This window comes from Cygnus olor, chromosome 13 (genome assembly GCF_009769625.2).
Source record: "Cygnus olor isolate bCygOlo1 chromosome 13, bCygOlo1.pri.v2, whole genome shotgun sequence".
Taxonomy (NCBI): Eukaryota; Metazoa; Chordata; class Aves; order Anseriformes; family Anatidae; genus Cygnus; species Cygnus olor.
In genome coordinates, this window is record NC_049181.1 from 6778476 (window position 1) to 6795791 (window position 17316).

General features: G+C 42.4%; 1 protein-coding gene across 6 annotated transcripts in view; it reads left to right on the plus strand.

The window, feature by feature from the left end:
• Nucleotides 1-16924, plus strand: part of MCF2 (MCF.2 cell line derived transforming sequence) — a 58479-nt gene extending 41555 nt beyond the window's left edge. For 5 of the 6 annotated variants that reach the window (XM_040571862.1, XM_040571856.1, XM_040571860.1 and 2 more), the window contains 14 exons: nucleotides 39-154; nucleotides 269-338; nucleotides 711-803; nucleotides 1122-1214; nucleotides 1776-1901; nucleotides 2738-2959; nucleotides 6568-6660; nucleotides 7645-7723; nucleotides 8257-8320; nucleotides 8579-8685; nucleotides 8762-8874; nucleotides 9154-9266; nucleotides 10536-10636; nucleotides 14984-16924. In XM_040571862.1, coding sequence (XP_040427796.1) covers nucleotides 39-154; nucleotides 269-338; nucleotides 711-803; nucleotides 1122-1214; nucleotides 1776-1901; nucleotides 2738-2959; nucleotides 6568-6660; nucleotides 7645-7723; nucleotides 8257-8320; nucleotides 8579-8685; nucleotides 8762-8874; nucleotides 9154-9266; nucleotides 10536-10636; nucleotides 14984-15024 — 1431 coding nt within the window. In that variant the 3' untranslated portion in view covers nucleotides 15025-16924. The remainder of the gene's footprint in view (nucleotides 1-38; nucleotides 155-268; nucleotides 339-710; nucleotides 804-1121; nucleotides 1215-1775; nucleotides 1902-2737; nucleotides 2960-6567; nucleotides 6661-7644; nucleotides 7724-8256; nucleotides 8321-8578; nucleotides 8686-8761; nucleotides 8875-9153; nucleotides 9267-10535; nucleotides 10637-14983) is intronic. The other variant, XM_040571857.1, reaches the window with a different exon arrangement.
• The last annotated feature ends 392 nt before the right edge of the window (nucleotides 16925-17316 follow it).

Genomic DNA, 17316 nt, shown 5'->3' on the forward strand with positions numbered 1-17316 from the left:
TTAAAAATGTAGTGATGAACCCCTTTTGCCTCCTGCAGGGCTACAGAGCAGAGATGGACAACCCTGCCATGGTCATTCTCTTGCCTCCCGTGTTGAGGAACAGGAAGGATGTCCTTTTTGGAAACATGCCTGAGATATATGACTTCCACAACAAGTATGATGCTGGCTCCGTTCCCCATCTTTGCCACACTGATTTCCTATAATGATTAAATACTCAAGTAGTACCTTGCTCACAGCTGCGTTTTGTCTCTTCCCCTGTCTCTTGCAGAATTTTCCTGCACAGTTTGGAAAGCTGCCTGGGAGCACCCGAGAGAGTGGGATTTTGTTTCCTAGACAGGGTTGGTGACTCATTTTCACATATAAGGCAGACTTTAAGGCCAATGTTTCTGCTGTGCTTTGCACTCTGCAACATCTCAGTTGTGTCAGTTGAGTGAGGTGCTTTTGATACGTAATACCAACAGCAAGGCAGGGAATGCAACTGTGTGGACAGCAGCAGATGGGGGAAAGCGGCAGTCATGGCTACACCGTGGTTTGCTGTGAGGAGCCTTCTGGTTCCCAGCAGTGGTTCTTTTACCCAAACTCTGTGACTTTTGGATGTTACAGTTGGCAGCAGAGAGAAAAGCAAATTTACAGTTTGGGTGCTCACCCTCTTTAGCTGCCTGGCAGATTTGCATGCCTGTCTCTAACTTGCATTTTGGTTTTCCTTACAGCGAGAGGATTTTCAGATGTATGAGAAATACTGTCAGAACAAGCCCCGGTCGGAGTCCCTGTGGAGGCAGTGCTCTGAAAGCACCTTCTTCCAGGTGAGCTGTTGGTTCCTATCAAGACAGGCATCATCCTGGGACATTTGTCCTAAACACTGTCCTCAGCATTCCACTGTTTTTGCAGCATATTCTGTTTACCATTGCATGGAAGCCTGACAAAAATAGCAGTTGGAGTTTCTTGTACACAAACAATTTAAAGCACAACCATTCATTAAATTATTTTACATGTTTTTATGAAATTTCTTTAGGACATTTTGACATGAAATCTTTGAAGTCCTCAATCTATATCCCTCATGCTGTTGGAATAAGTACTTACAGTTAGCACCTGACTTACTTAATCTGAGTCCTTTGTTCCAGGAGTGCCAAAGAAAATTAGAGCACAAACTCGGGTTGGATTCCTATTTGCTCAAGCCAGTGCAGCGCCTGACAAAATACCAGTTACTTCTGAAGGTATTCCATAAGTTGCTTGTGAAAAGACGTTGGGAGATAGATTTATTTTCCATTTTATTTTTCAATTAAAGGTTACCTGTAAATCAGCACCAATCCTTAGATTAAATATTGTGTAACTTGGCCCTCCATTGTGACATTCAGGGAGCATGAAAATTCGCATACCTGAAAAAGGAATGTGTGCTTTTAACAAGTCGTTTTCATGGGGAGAAGGACTGAATCTGTTCAGAGATGCAGAATGGCAGAAGCATTTGTAAGAAAAATGAACCAGAGATGATTGTAAGAACATGATGAATGAAATACACTATACCAATGTGTCTCCTGCTTGGGTTGTTGCAATGCCCATAATCTTTAATGCATTCATCCTTGTCCCCCTTCACCTCCCTCATAGATATGTTCCACACCTCATACTGACTGTTGTTTAGAATGAGTCTTTCTGGTGACATATGAAAAAAGAAACTCAGGGAGTGCAGCTTGCTCTTGGGCATTGGAAACTTCGTGTGAGATGGAAAAACGTGTGCTTTGTTCAAGTGCAAACATGTGCTCTTGCATTTCTATTTTCAGGAGTTGCTAAAGTACAGCACGAGCTGTGATGGAGTTCAGGAACTTCAAGAAGCTCTGGTTGCAATGTTGGATTTGCTAAAGTCAGTCAATGACTCTATGCATCAGATTTCAATAACAGGATATGATGTGAGTAGATTTGGGTAATAAGAAACCTTGTACAATGCTGGATGATGTACTGGAAGTGGATAGTGTCCCAGAATGTATGAGCTAAAAACTACTTTAGAACAGTTACAAAGTGAATAGCATCAGGAAGCTCTTACAGGTGACAGTCTTCCATTTGATTTCAGGATTTTGGAAACTATTTACATCCAAACAACACATGGAGTTGCATGTGCCCACACTTGCCACCTTGTGGTTCCTGAGAGCATTTTTCCATCATCCACCTTAGTTCTCTAATGGCTCACCTTATGATTTAGCCAGGGTATCTTCATAGCATTTCTCATTCAATCAACATTTAATTAAATACTCCCTGAGGCTGATGTTGATCCTTAGCCATTGAGGTGATTGTCTTCCCTAGAGCTTCAAAGAAGGACAAGGGTATGGCTAAGCTGCCGGTCCCAGTCCTGTCCTCCTTGAAGAGCCCTTTTCTTCCCATTCTCCAAGACCTTTGTTTAGGCCCAACTCTCATCAGTCCTCTCCCACAAAATTAGTTTATCCAGAGCTCTTGACCTGGACTTCTGTAGGAACTGCCAAGTTTCCTTAGCTTCCTGGTTCTTTCAATTATTGACTTGTATTTCTTTGCAAAGACTAACTGTAGGCCTGTGTCTGGGACCTCTTCTTTCCCCCTGGCACCACACCACTACTCCCAAAAGATCATCTGATCCTTCCAGGAAGACCTATTCTTAGAGTGGTATGCCTTGGAACAGGGCTGGCCCCATTGCCCTTCATTGCGTGGACAATCCTCTAATGTTCTAATTGTTGTCTTTTTTTTTTTTTTTTTTTTTTTTCCATATTTTCACCAGGGCGACTTGAGTGAACTAGGAAAAGTATTAATGCAAGGATCTTTCAGTGTTTGGACGGGACATCGAAAAGGTCCAACAAAAATGAAGGATCTTGCCAGGTTCAAGCCAATGCAGAGGCATCTCTTCCTGTACGAGAAAGCTTTGGTCTTCTGCAAGAAGCGAGAGGATCATGGAGATGGATATGATAAAACTTCATCTTACAGTTTTAAGCATTTTTTGAAAGTAAGGACTTTCTCGTTGGGTCCATGGCCATGTGTGTTGTAAGCTGATAACTTTGTGAGCCCAGAAAGTATTTTTTCGCTAACACAGCGTTTGGTTTATTCTGCAAAGGACTATATTGCCCCAGATGGAACTGACTTGAAAGGCTGGTGGTTATAAGGAGTTGTGAGGACTCTTGTAGCTGAAGCAGCAGCTGGGGAGCACATAGGCTCAGAATGGGATATGTGATGGCATCTGCCAGGGAAGCAGTGCTATGGGCAAGTCCCAGGGATGGGCATGTGCCTTTCTCCCTCCCCTACTCCACTTGCCAGGTCTGGGGGTGAGGGCAGGAAACTGGGGGACCCTGACATCATCCCCAGCCGTCTGAGAGAGTAAGGGGGCACCTCATGCCCCCAGTCTCCAAGGAGGCCCCTTGGGCTGGCATCCTCCTGTTGCACAGCCAGCAGGAGCCTGGCTGCTGCTGAGCCCTGTCCCCCAGCCAGGAGGATGGGGATCACTCATCTTCCTCTCCCACACCCTTCTCCTTCAGCGGGCCCTAGCTGCAGCTAAAAGTACAATTATTAGACAAAGAGGATAGCCTCTGGCAAAATATGAGCGACATAAAAAACTGTCCCAAGCCTATAAATGCCAACTGTTATCAATAAAAATCCCAAACTGCTCCTCTGAAAGAGACCTTTTGGCATATTGTGTGTGATGAGCCCTTCTAACATGAGCATTTTGTCTCAGTACTCTGCCTTATTTTTCTTGATAAATAAAAGAACAAAGTAGGTATATGAGAGAGTGGGAAAGTGGGCATTCAGAGGCTGGGCATTCAAAGGCTGAGCCTTCAGGCCCAAATGCTGCGGGTCCCCTGACCTCCATGGAGTCTGGGGAGAGAGATGGTAGGAGTAGTCAAACACCTTCAAAGGTGTTATAGTAGGTAAGTCTGTTCAGGTCCAGTGCACATCGCAAATTGTGTATTAAAAACAAATCCCAGGCCATATGTTTAGGTACTTAAATGTTTTTTTCCAAACAGCATTATTTTCTTTCTGGGAAGCTTGCTTTCCCTGTAGTACTTGTTTTGCCATACACACTTTTGAAAGAACTGAAGAGGTGGCATGGAGAAACCAGCTCAGAGGAGAAAATCACACATTCAGGAGTCCACGTGATTTGGCCAGTGTTTGTCTAGGGAGGGCTCATTTTCCAGCTGTTTGGATTGCCAAGTTGAGAAGTTGGGGTTAGAGAACACATGGATGCTGCAAGATTACATCCCCCCACACGTACATTTTCAGAATTGCTGACCTGAGGGCAAAGTCATGTTTTTGGACCTTGACATTTGTTTGATTGGTAATAGTATCAGGGAATTATTTTTAATTGCAAGAATGTTTAGCAGAGATTCAGCATGAAATAAAGCTGTTTCATGGAAGTTGTGTAGCTGGCCATCTGTAAAAAACAACAACAAAAACTTGCCCCAAAACAAGCATGCAAACAAACAAAAAATCCCAGGATAACATTTTACATGCTATATAAAATAGCCAGAAGCAAATATCTCTTCAGCTGAGATTCACTAACTTAGAACGTGCAGGTTCATAACTCACTACAGTGCAAAGTAGATCGGTCTGCCTTTTGTCACAGTGGAAGCTGATGCAGATGAATGCCATCCCAGAGCTTTAAGCTCTAACCCACCTCAATCTGCATTGCAGTGAACCACAGCTGAAGGGACAGTAAATCCTGCTCGGGGGAGGAAAAAGAACTCTAAAATACACCAACATGAATGGACAGACCTTAAATATATCTATTCCTGGCACTTTCCTTCACATCCTTGAGGTAGATAATCTGAAATTTCTAATATCTTGATGCCTGGGCGCTTTTACAGCAGGCAGCGTATGAATCACCAAGCCGGAAGAGCTGCACAGAACTGGAAATTGCAGCATCTGGATAAGGTGCTCTCTAGGGTGCCCTTTCAACATCTTAGTGTTGCATTTTCTTAAAGTCAGAATAGAGCCCGATCTGGCTTTCTGCAGCCTTACAGCACTATACTGCAGAGGCCAAAATTTTCCAAAAATTTCATACTCTCATAACAAGACCATTCTGCAGGTTTTAACCTATTCATTTTAAAATATGAGCGGATATGTGGAAAACTGTAAAAGTGTGAACAGTCTCTGGCTTTAGTCACACTCTTGCAATCAATCTCAGTCCTGAGCATCAGTGCAGATCTCTAGACTTCTGTGAAACCTGACTGTGCAGGACTGGGTTGAGAGAGAGAGCTGCAAGGCAAAGAGGGACAAGGAAATACTGATTGCTATTCAGTGCCCTTCCTTTATAAATCTGGAGGCAAAAGCTTCTCACAAGTTCAGAAGAGCTCAGTTATTTATACCAGTGAGAAACCAGGAAAGTGAATTAGCAACTTGCTTCCTTTTTCCTGAGGCTGTTCATAGTCACTAAAAATGGGTACCAGCATCTGAAAAAGTAAGTAGGAACAAAGAGTTTGCCTAGGTGAGCCCATCTGACGTTCTAGCCTTTCAGACAAAAAGCTCTGAGTATGCACATTAACAAACAGGAACAGCAGTGTTTAGCAGATGTTCTTTCTAAGGCTTTATTTGTATTTATACTGGATTTACCTAATACAGTCTAGGTGAATAATTTGTGATATATGATACCATTATTATCAGATTTGTTTTAAAACATTTGAGTGGTATACTTAGCTTTTTTTAGACCATCTGTTAATCAGTGATAAATTGCTAGCAAACTATGCTTTAAACGAGAAGTGGGTTTATGCAATATTGGGAATTAAAGTATTTTTCAGCTTACAAAGCCAATAGGGCAGTAAATGCATGGCATGCTTAGCAGATGGGTCAGAGGTCTCCTGTTACCGAAGAATTTCTTGGTCTCTAGTCATAGTCTGAGCTACTGTTTCAGTTGGGTCACATTGTGCAGGTCTTGAATTGTTTGTGCCTTTGGCACTTCCATCCGAATTATCAAAAGTGGGCTGTGATAATGGGTATCTACATACAGCAGCATTCAGCCACATCTAGCTTGAAATCTGCGTGCTTCCTCAATGCCAGATTTATGGCAGCTCAGTCTGGATATCCAAAAATTAATCCTTCTTTAGAAAACCTGGGAATAATGTGTCAACTCCATTGAAAGGTCAGAGATCAAAAGACATTGAACTGAAATTCCTGAAGGAGCTAAAGGCTTCACATACGGTTTTTAAAGATCGATGAAAGAATGAAATACTGAATTCAGCAAGCAAATAAAGAATAATGTGGCACAAGTAAAGTATGTAGAAAAATAATGCACTATGTGTTTATAAAGCTTCATATACCTCATCTGAGAAATCTTATGCTGAAAGAGGTATGACATGCCTTTCCAGTTCCATGGATTCCTGAATGAAAAGCCCCCTCAGGTTTATTGGATGATAAAAGAAAGCCTTTGCAAATACAGCAAGCTGATGGAACGTCGGGGGGGAATAAGTCAGATAATGACTTTGAGTTGCTACTGAAAGTAAGTTGATGAAATGTGTTAAATTGGATGAAAATAGGTTTGTTTAACATGTTGCAAGATGTCTGGATTCATAAGTAAGAGGGAAAGATTTGTAGCATGTGTAATTTTTTGTTCGTTTTTCTTTGCAGATGAATGCAGTTGGAATAACTGAGAATGTGAAAGGAGATCATCGAAAATTTGAAATCTGGTATAGTGGACGAGAAGAAGTATACGTTGTGCAGGTTTGTAGTTTCAAGAATCTGAATATTTGTGCATCCTTGTAATAATATTATGGAAACATCTCTCTTTGATCTTTATGGGATTTAAGATTATCAAACGTTTACCTTGTATTTCTTCTTCCTTTTTCACCATGCCTGCATGTACAGAGCTGTCCGAGTAGCTGCCCCTTAGTGTCCAAGCCAGGACTGTAAAAGTTATCTTGAAGTGGAGACAGAATTGCTCCTTGGAAATAGAGCCTTTTATTCCAGATGAAATCTCAAATAGGCCAGTAGTTGAAAAAAAAAGCATTTTACTGTGCTTAACAGCTTACATGAATTGAGCTGGGAAATGGGCCTCATTCTTTAATGAACACAACCACATGCTCCACTACAATTAGATGTCAGAACTGCTCCCAGAGCGAAAGCATGGCCTCTGTGGTGCTATTTCCAGTAGTATTTCAACTCATCTACAAAATAGGAGCCTGATTGGCCTAATTTCTTTCTGTTTATTTTTTCCCCTTTTGTAGCATTTTGAATAGAAATTTATGAAGGTGAAACGTTTGCCTAATGAGGTGTTCACAGGAAACCTGTTGTGAAAATATTGGTGGTTGACTTTTTTTGAATTAGTCGTCTGCCCAGTTTTTTTTCCTCCATGTTACAACGCAGTAGCCAACTTAAATTCATAAAGCAGATGTATGTAGCAGAGTATACATATATTCAAAAGGCAGGTCTGCCCCTTTGGGTGTTTTTAAGAAGAGACAAGATACAAGCTCAAATGTGCTTTTGCCTGCACTTCTTGTGTTGCAGTGATGTCTCCGCCATTTTCACAGTGTTGCCTGGATGTAGTGGGGGTCATCAATTTTTAAAGATTGAGAGTGTTTTAAATTTAATGGTGGCTTTGGATGAAAGAAGATTTCAGATAGTTGCAGCATTGAAAAGTAAGATTGTATTCATACAATATAATGGTGATTCATGATTCAAAATTCAGACAATTTTCTCTTTTTCCAGGCCCAAACAGTAGATCTGAAGATGGCGTGGTTAAATGAAATAAGAAAAATTTTGTTCAAGCAGCAGGAGCTTATAAAAGGTACATTTGACCAATTTCTCTGTGGCATTCACTCTGCAGCAGACCTTTCCTATTTTCACATTACTAATCTTCAAATCCACTAATTCTCACCAGAGAATTGATTTTCAGAAGAAGCCTGGTAGCAGAATACTGGAGTGAGGTCTTATATTACAGGGAAATAACATAAGTTAGAGCTGTAAAGGCCAGGTACTCGCGTAGAAATGAGTTACAGAAGTACGTTTTTTTGTCGTTACCATGGGAGGTTATTTCACATTTGTTCTCATACGCTTAATTCAACAAGATACATAGCAGGTGCCTTGTTTTAAGCATATTATAGTCCCATAGACTTCAGTGGCATGCTTGCTATTGGATTTGTGCTAACATACCGTCTTAATCATAAGTCAGTCTGTGCTTTGCAATAGTGTCTAGGTCTGGTTCTCTCTAGACAATAATAACTAGAGTTTTGCAAAAGGTCTTGCTTTTAAAATAATGCTTTGAGTGTGATGGCTGCTAATAAAAAAAAGATGTTAAACTGGTGTCTGACCTCCCTGCAGTGGAGAAGCAGCAACCGGGCTCATGCACAGACCAGCTCCACCTCTCCTCCCAGCTGAGTGACGGGTGAGTCCCAGAAATGGCCTCAGGCGGGCAGCACCATGGAGCACTTGCTGGGCAGCGTGACCTGAGCTGCAGCTTGTTTTCACATACCCTAAAAAATCAAAACTGGTCACTAAGATCCTTTACATTTATAAAAGCATATATTAGAAAGTACTATTTTTATTTATAATCCTGTTCTACAAAGCTTCATGGAGTTTGATTTAATTTATAAGTTAAAACTAAGATAGATGCATTCTACTTTTTATTTTTTTAACCTTTCAGAAAGCAGCAGAGAGCCTCCATAAGCTCAGAAGAGAATGACTCGGAGCGCACCAGCCCGGTGCCACTGGACAGCGTGCTCCTGTCTCCCCAGAGCAAGCCCCACAGAAGTATGGCATCCCCCTTCCTTTGGGGTGCTTTGCAGGCTCGGGGGTACCCCAACCTGAGCTGCATGCTATCTTGCAGGCTGGCCAGGAATGTCACAGTCCCTGGAAATCTGTGAGGGGCTAGAGGAGTGGTCCGGTAACCAGTACCTGTCCAATTGCTCGGACACCGAGGAGGAGGAGGGGAACCAATTGGTTAGTACAGAAGTGCAGTAGCACCGAAGCTGGAGGTGCTGCTGGTTTTGGTTGTCTTGCTTTGCTGAGCTTCACTGGATAATGGGTGTATCTTCTCCGTGTCTCAGTTTTTCCATATCTCAATTTGGGGAATGAGGAGATGTCTCAGACACAGTTTCTTGAAATAATTTTAATTAAGGTAGCTGTTAGTGCTCTATCTTGTTCCCTGCGGCAGTCAGAAATAATAGCTGCATGATATCAAATGTAGCTCAGTAAGATAATTTTTTCTTTCTACCACAGTCTCCAGGAAAATATAAAGCTCTTGCAGACTGCAAGAAGAGAGGATCAGAGGACCTGCTGGTGAAAAACGGGGATGAAATCCAGCTTTTGCATGAAGATGGTGAGGGACAGTGGTAGGTATTTTAGGACTACTTTGCCTTATCTCTGCGAGCCTGGAAGGCAGTGCCATGCAGCCTCGCCTGCCTGATTGTATATTCCTTGCAGCTTCTGATTAGGTTTCAGTCTATTTCAGAAAGCTAGAGAATTCATTCCCTTGCCAAGGCTAGAGGCCATACACACCGGTTTAGCCTTGGAAAACATGTCTAGACTTCCCTTGCCATGGGTGTCTGGGTGAGCCTTGTTGTATTAACTTCTTAACAACCCCGGTCATGCTCTTCTAGCTCAAAATGATGGTTTGAGTGAGAACTCTTTGCCCACTTGCTGCCTTCCCCAGCTCAGCTGTTGGCTTTGTTCATCTGGGTTTATTAATAGCAATATTGAGTAATTATGAGACAATTTCTTCCCTCAAATGGCTGTATTGAACCAGTGCTAACTGGTTAATGGCTGCAGACTATTTTTCAGTTGTATTTAAAGCTGTGGCTTGCAGGATAGCAATTCACAGCTGGTTCTCTCCTTATAGCTGGGAGCATTTCCTGGGAAATTACCATAGCCGTGTCTTGCCTGTTGAACCATTAGTTTCACTGTCTCAGAGGGCAGCATGCCCTCTTCTGATTTTTCCAGCAATTTGGCCGAGATTCTTGCCTGTTGTTTTTTTCCTGTCCATTGTTTTTTTCTGGAGATGGAAGGGCAATATCAGCAGTTACCTGAATCAGACTTGTGCAGGCACTAGCCTGGAAATGCACAGGTACAACTGCCCCATGGAGGATTCCTGGCCAACAACTACAGAACCTTACACTTCATGGGAAATTCAGTTTGTTGTTAGCAAATAAGTTTTGGTGAATGCTCGCCACCTCTCATGGCAGTTTTGGCCAGTGCCAGGCAAAGATTTCTCATATCAAGCTTTTTTGTTAGCACAGATTTCACTACATGAGTAGGAAAGTAATTGTCCTTGGCTTCATCGGCAGTCAGTGGAGGGAAACAGGCATCTCTGGGGAATGATGCCGGTTCCAGGCAGGGTAACTCATGCTCAGGAGAGACCTGTTCCCCTCAATTAACTAGAGAGGGGCCCAAGGCAACCATGTTCCCGAGGTAGGTTTTTTCATTAGGTGCCTGAATTTAGTTGGGAGGAATACTTAAATGCATGCACGGCTTCTGTTATAGTGCTCCCCTGGTTTGAACAAATTGTTGGTTGCACTGATGGTGGTGAAAAGCATGCCCAGTGCTGATACAAAACTGTTTGTGGCGTGGTTTGTTTCTTTTACTAATACCGTTGTTGTTCAAAGGTTGGTGAAAAACCTAAACAGAAGAAAAGAAGGCTGGATTCCCGTCCACAGTCTGCAGATAGTAGTCGGTGACTGTAGATTTCGGAATGCCAAAGTCGCAGGTATCATATAATATGCACAGCAGAAATATCTGAGAACTCGATTCAGGTCTCTTAAGCCATTTGTATTACACTTGATGTATTAAATCTGGCTGTGTATGCCTCTGCAGGTTAAAAAAAAAAAAACAAAGCAGCTACTCCATAAAGCCTGCAAAAAGTAGTAAATTAAGCTCCTGCTCTTTTTTTTTTTTCTTTTGTTTTTGTTAGCACCTTAAGAACTTTCTGTGACTTTGGGCACTAGTAAATTAAAAAGGAGCACTTTAAAATGTAGGTTTCATTGCAAGAGCACTGGGTAGAAGATCTAGGAGACAAAATGGAGTCTGATCAAGGATTCCTGTGACTGTTTTTGCTTTCTTGTTGCTGTAGCTCAAACCCCATGTGAATAGGATGTACCTAGTAAAAACCACCTTGTGCTGCAAAAGACGCTGTGGCCTGATCCTAAGCACGTGAAAGGCAATGCTTCGGCTCTGCACCAGGCAAAGCCTCACTCTTACACTCACTGCTGACTGCTGCAGGCCTGCTTGTTAATCCATCGTTAGAATAAAGTTTATAACAGGTTACCAGGTTTTAGCAAAAGGCTTCTAGTCTTAAAAATCGTGTTTCTCTTTTTCTAGTCATAAATGTACACATAGAAATAGAAGCATAGCAGAAAATGCCTTAAGAGCAGCCTGTCACCCTTGCCATGTATTTGGTATCACCACTCCATGCTTTTTCATCATCATGCTGGAAGTAGGGGGCTGGTGGTTGTGACTGGAACAGCTCAGAAAATACAGAGAAAACCCACATAGACTTTGAATGTTGGTTTGCTTTGCCAGGGGTCACATCCCCCAGCTCCTAGAGACTTGCAGCTCCAGGCTAGTTTACAGAGTCACTGAGTACAAAGTGAGAAGAATTTCACAAGACAAAACCACAGAAAGCTGCTGCTGTAAGTCTCACACCGCTGCCCAGATGCTTTGCAGCTGTGTCACCAGGGTCTGGTGGCGGTGCTGAGGCATTCGATTTTCCCTGTTTAGATTAACTTCGATCTTACACTCTGTTGCTGATTGTGTATGCAGTCTCTAGGCATGGTTCTAATTTTACATGCACTTCAGGCAACATTGTAGGATGATGTAGGATGTTTTCTCTCCGTTTCCTAGAGCTATTCCTAGAGCTTTTCAGTGACGTGTCCTTACAGCCATCATACACCTTGCACTCTGAAAACTGACTCTGTGGCAGCACCTTCGTATTTAGCAATGCCGTTCCCCTTGTGGATTGATCATTTTATGCTGTGGGTGACTTTGCAGCACTAACTGCTCAGGGATGTGGTGTGCGTTGGGCTGTTTTCTGCTTCTTCAGAAGATGGAGCTCTTGCTCCAGTGCTGCAAGAAGTTCTTCTAGCCAGTCTCCCATGGAGCAAGGACAGGCCAATCCCGATATAGCAGAGACAGAATTTGGCAGCCAAAGAACAAAGTAGGGGCAGGAGGGCATACTGTAGCCTTCAGATATTCTCAGCTGCCTGCGCAGAAGCGCTGTTTGGCATGTAAGGGAGTAACCTTGATAAAGGTAGTGTGGGGTCCCCAGGGTCTGAAAGCATGCGGGGCAGCCCCAGCCCTTCATGGGGCTGGTGCTTCTGTTAGTGCTTGGCTCCCAGTCCCCACAGTCAATAACAAACTTATCTCCCATCACAGAATTTCACAGTCAGCATGGAGAAGAATCTGAAGTTCATTTTTTCAGTGCCAAGTCTTTAACTGAATAGATTAAATGGTTCCCTTACCTTAATGTTTTTCCTTAGATTTACACTGTGGCCGTTACCAAAACCTCCCACCCAGTATGGCTAATTTCTTCATGCTTACATACTATTCCTCTCACTTCCTGCCAATTGGTCCAATGCTGGACCATTACAAAGCATAATGAAGTTATAGAAAACTTTTCTGCCCGTTTGAAGTTATAAGATAAGTATTTGGTAAATGTCCTACTACACTGCCATTGTCAGCTTTGCAAATACACCGTCCTCCTGCACCAGGCTTGCCAAGGGAGATCCTCTGTGCAAGGGAGAATTTCAAACATCCATATGAATCCTGAAAATGCAGATGATTTTCTTTCTTTACTTACTTGGTTGTGTAGTTATTCTGCCTTATGGATGAGTGGTTACTATTGGCAATGCCATGTCACAGTTTTTCATCATTTTCATCTAAATCTTCTATTGCAAAGGTGGGATGGAAAACCTCATTAAACTTTGTGTAAATCTTGGCCTGGACCTAACTCAGAAGGCTTGGAGGTCATTTTGAAAAACAGTTTTCCCCTCTGGCATGTCTCTAGCTATAATTTCTGAGATTAGTCCTTGCTTCTGTCTTCTGAATAGATTTATTTTGTTTCCTGTGCAACCTATGGTGTGTTTTTTTTATGTGCATGCCATAGAAACTGTTCTGTATCGCAGGTGATAATACGCAGAACTAAGAGAAAGTTTGGAGAGAACTCTGCTCAGAAAAAGCAGTATTCAGAAAATAGCTACTGTGAGATTTAACCATGTGTTGCTAGCTTAAGATGCCTTGCTGAAGCGGTCAGGTATCACCTGGTTAACTGCCTTGACTTTGGTATGAATTAAGAAGGAGTAGCCCATTGTGTAAGACACACATTCTTTTAAAGGTCACAGCTGCGGTGTTAGAATCCAAACTTCTCTTCCACAACAGGGCAGGAACCAAAATACCTCTGCAAGTTCCCAGGTTGCTAATACGCCAAAGATCACCTGCTCCTGTGATTTACAGAACTGACAGCACCTGTGTCACTGAAGGACAAACCACGTCACCTCCCAGCTGTGCTGCAGCACCCCGCTCAGCAAACTGAGAGCTGGGAGAGCAGAGACAACGAGGGCGTTGCCAAAACCCAAAGCAGATGTGTGACATGTTTTCATCTCAGTGACACAGTGCTCACTGCAGGAGCACCACAGCTCCCCTCTCATGGAGGCTAAGCTCGTGCTCTGCTCTTCTTTTCTCTCAGCAGTGGTAAAAAAATGCAAGCGAAGGAAGCATTTCATTCACTCCAGAATTTTCACGTCAGAGCAAAATGAGGCCAATAAATTTTCAGCCTTTTTCATCTGACCTTTAAAATCTGGACAGAGAGAAGGGCAGGTTTCTGATTTCCACTCACTGCATGAAGGTTGCATGAGACAGTTCTTTTAGAAGAGAGCATGAAATAGAGCAGCTTGAATTAAAAAAAAAAAAAAGATTCAAGTGAAAAACAGAAACAGTGATAAATGCCTCTACTTACTAGATTACATATAAAAAATAAATATTGCTGCAACTTTTAAGTCTTTCTAAACAGTAGAAAAAGTTATATGGCAGAATTTAATTTGAGCCCAAAACCAAGGAGCATTCAGAGCTGTGATGGGAGAATGCTCCATTGCCAGGGCAAATGCACACAGCCGCTTGTTTCAAGGAGGATGCAGGCAGCAGCAATGCTCTCCCTCTGTGGTGTGCTGTAGGTCTGGCCAGGTTCCTGCTCCTGTGTTACGCACCAGACCCTCCTCTAGTTTTATTCAACATCCCACTTGCCAAATTATCTCTTCCAAGCCTTAAGGGCGTCCCTGGGCATGTGTGTGTGTGTGTGTGGGGTGCTCTTCATGCAAAGCAGAGCAAAGCTTTCCCTCACTTCTAGCACCCGAAGGACTGAGCTCCATGCATGCTGTGCCCCGGCTGGCTGGGGCACTGGGATCATTCTCTTGATTACGGTGAGCTTGAGGCAACCCTTTACCTCGTGTCTTGGGCCACGTGGTTTTAATTAGCCTCATAAGAATATTGTACATGGCTGAACTCTTGAGTTCTTGCAAGCTGGCGTAAGCGTGCTAGCTGAAGAGTGCAAGTTTTGTGTAAGTTCTGTTTAAAATGCCACTTGTAGTTTTGCAGATGTAGCACAGCTGTTTGCACTGTTACTCATGCACTTTAATTATTGCAGCTGCAGGCTTTATGTGAGCAGAATTATTATGCAGGGTCCATTAAAGATAATGCTGATTTTTTGCCTTTGAAACATAAGACAGGGTCTACTTTCACAACTTGTGATGCCAGCCAGCTTCATAGAACAGCTATTTTGTAACTGCGTAGAAAGCCATTTTGAGCCTGACAAAATAAGGAGTCTAGAGAAGATAACCTCTGACCATGCTGTGATAATCAAGTGGTAGGTTATGGAAACGAGTCAAACCCTGTGGTCCTGCCTTAGCCAAGGCTCTCACTGAAGGTAATGGGCATTCAGCTTTTAGGGAGAACCACAGGAGTGTGCTGTTTTTAATGTTATACAGATGTTACATGATTACAGGGAACAATGTATTTCTTGGAATAAGATGCTTTAATATTAACATCATTCTTCATTACTTTATAGATGCTGCCCTGTGTAACACAAGAAAGTTTAGTTCCCCTTGAATTACGGGTGAACTAGTAGCATCCTGGTTTTGATGCTCTTGGAAGCTTTCAACTAAGTGTTACAGAGAAATAGCACAGTAGTTGGAGTTGTCCAGTACTATTCATCACATTCACAGAGCTCCACAGCTTCATCTGCACTGAACGGGACCGGGGTCCTAAGCAGCTTCTCATAGTCATAACGGAAGCCATTCTCTGCTCTTTTTTTTCCTTTTTTTTTTTTTCCTCACTATGGAAAGTACAGTATTTTATTATTTTTACCTGCTGTTTTTTCATGGCATCCATCACGTTTCATCAGAGAAGTACACTACGGTTTCCTGACACTTGGTTTAGATGCTTGAAATTTCCTCTACAGGTTGAAGGCTTTATCTCCTTACTAGCTGACAACTGCTGAAGTTGATTTCAAATAAAACAGTTGAGTTTTGGTAAACCAAAAACAAACAAAAAACATCAAAGAGCTGTATGTCCTGCTTAATTGATTTTATGGATGAATTTTTCATAAATATCTACTTCAGCTATGTGAATGTAATGTTCTGTAAGAGCATCATCTGGCTGACTCACATGCGAAGATGCAATAATGCTAAAGATCCTTTTTTTGCACTTAGGGTCTGAATCCAGCCCATTGCAGTCAGTCCCACTGATTTCAGTGAGGTTTGGATCAGGTCAAACTGACAACTCAGGGTTGTCGCCAATCGCTTAGGGTCCCAAAGCGTCCCAAGACTGAAACCTGTATCAAGCAAGTGTTGAAGTTTACATTTAATGTATGTACTTTTGGAACACGTGCCATAAATCAAAGTTAAATGTCCATGTTTGCACTAAGGATGTTCTTGTGACAAGACTACTTTTCAGCATCTTTAACGATAATGCATCAGTTGAATTTTCGGGAAAGAAAAAGAATATTGAACACTCAATTTAATTTTGTGTTTCTTTGTCTAGATTTGCTTTTGTAGATCGTAAGTACAGGTGGTTTGACTTTTAAGCAGATGTGTGCGAAGAGCATCTGACTATGTTGAGAACAGGGTTAATAGTATGCATGCGGTAGTGGACTTGCTCTGTCCTGTCAAAACAAAATGTTTTATACCATGGACTGAAGGGGGACCTTTGTGATCTGACTTTGATTTGTGAACCATGAATTCTTAGCTACAGTACCAAGTTGTTAAGTTCAAACATACTGGTTTTCTTTCTGGTGACCACTTTTGTACAAAGGACTTGTTGAACTGCTTCGTGGCTGTCGCTGCCCGGGGGTTCCCTGCCACGCTGCCACACCGCCGTGGGCATCTCTGCAGTGTGGGTGGCCAGCGTTGTGGGCAACCCCCATACACGGCCAAAAACGAGACCAGCTGAGTCTGAGCTGAACAACGCTGCAAGACCTAGAAAGAGCCCAGTATTCTTCAGCCACTGGAAATCAAACCAGGGAGGTTTTAAGTCACTGAAGTTTATTTCTGTCTGTTTTAAAGCTGGTCATGATGCACTTGCTAGGTGGAAAAGTAGGATTCTCTGAAGTTACTAAGGGGGCTGTTTATAGTGGTAGCAATTCTTGTGGTAACAGTACACATTTTGAGGTACAACTGTAAATACTTGTCTCAAGCATAGCACACATTGCATATTAAATGGTTTTAATCTTTTTGTCTTCCATAGTTTTAAATCTAAGCTTTTATTAATTTATGAGATTGATTAGTTCTGCAAATCTGAATGTACAGTCTGAGATTTTTAACATTTGAAACTTTGCACATGACATGGTATGTTACCTTAAGTATGCTGTTGAACTAGGCTCTTCATGTACATGTTATTATAAATTACAGTAGGGAATTTTCTGACTGCAAGTTTAAATGAACTATATTGTATATGTACCTGTAAAAAATGTGTTAAATCTATATTTAAAGATTAAAAGTTGTTAAATAAATTCATATGAGAATATGCAATTCATTCCAAAGACACTTCTGCTACAATTCTGAAAAAGAAAAAAATCTCACAGTGTTGCTTTTATTTAATTTCTTTGGAACAAATATAACATTCGCACATATGTTTTGATTTTAAAATAAGCAGTGGCGGATGATCTGGTTAACTCCTTGCTGGACGTGGTGGCAAGGAGACTGAAGTGGCAGCTGCTGCAGTCCTGCCTTGGCTCAGGCTGTCTCCATCACCGGCCTGCCCTGCGTCCCGTCCCGGGTACTGGCTGCGCTGGGACCATGGGGGGCACCGGCAGGCACTGACAGCCCCTTTAGGGGTGAGGGATGTGGGAGGGGAGAGGTGGGCTTGGTGCCGGTGCTGCAGCCCCGGGCTGTGTGTCAGCTG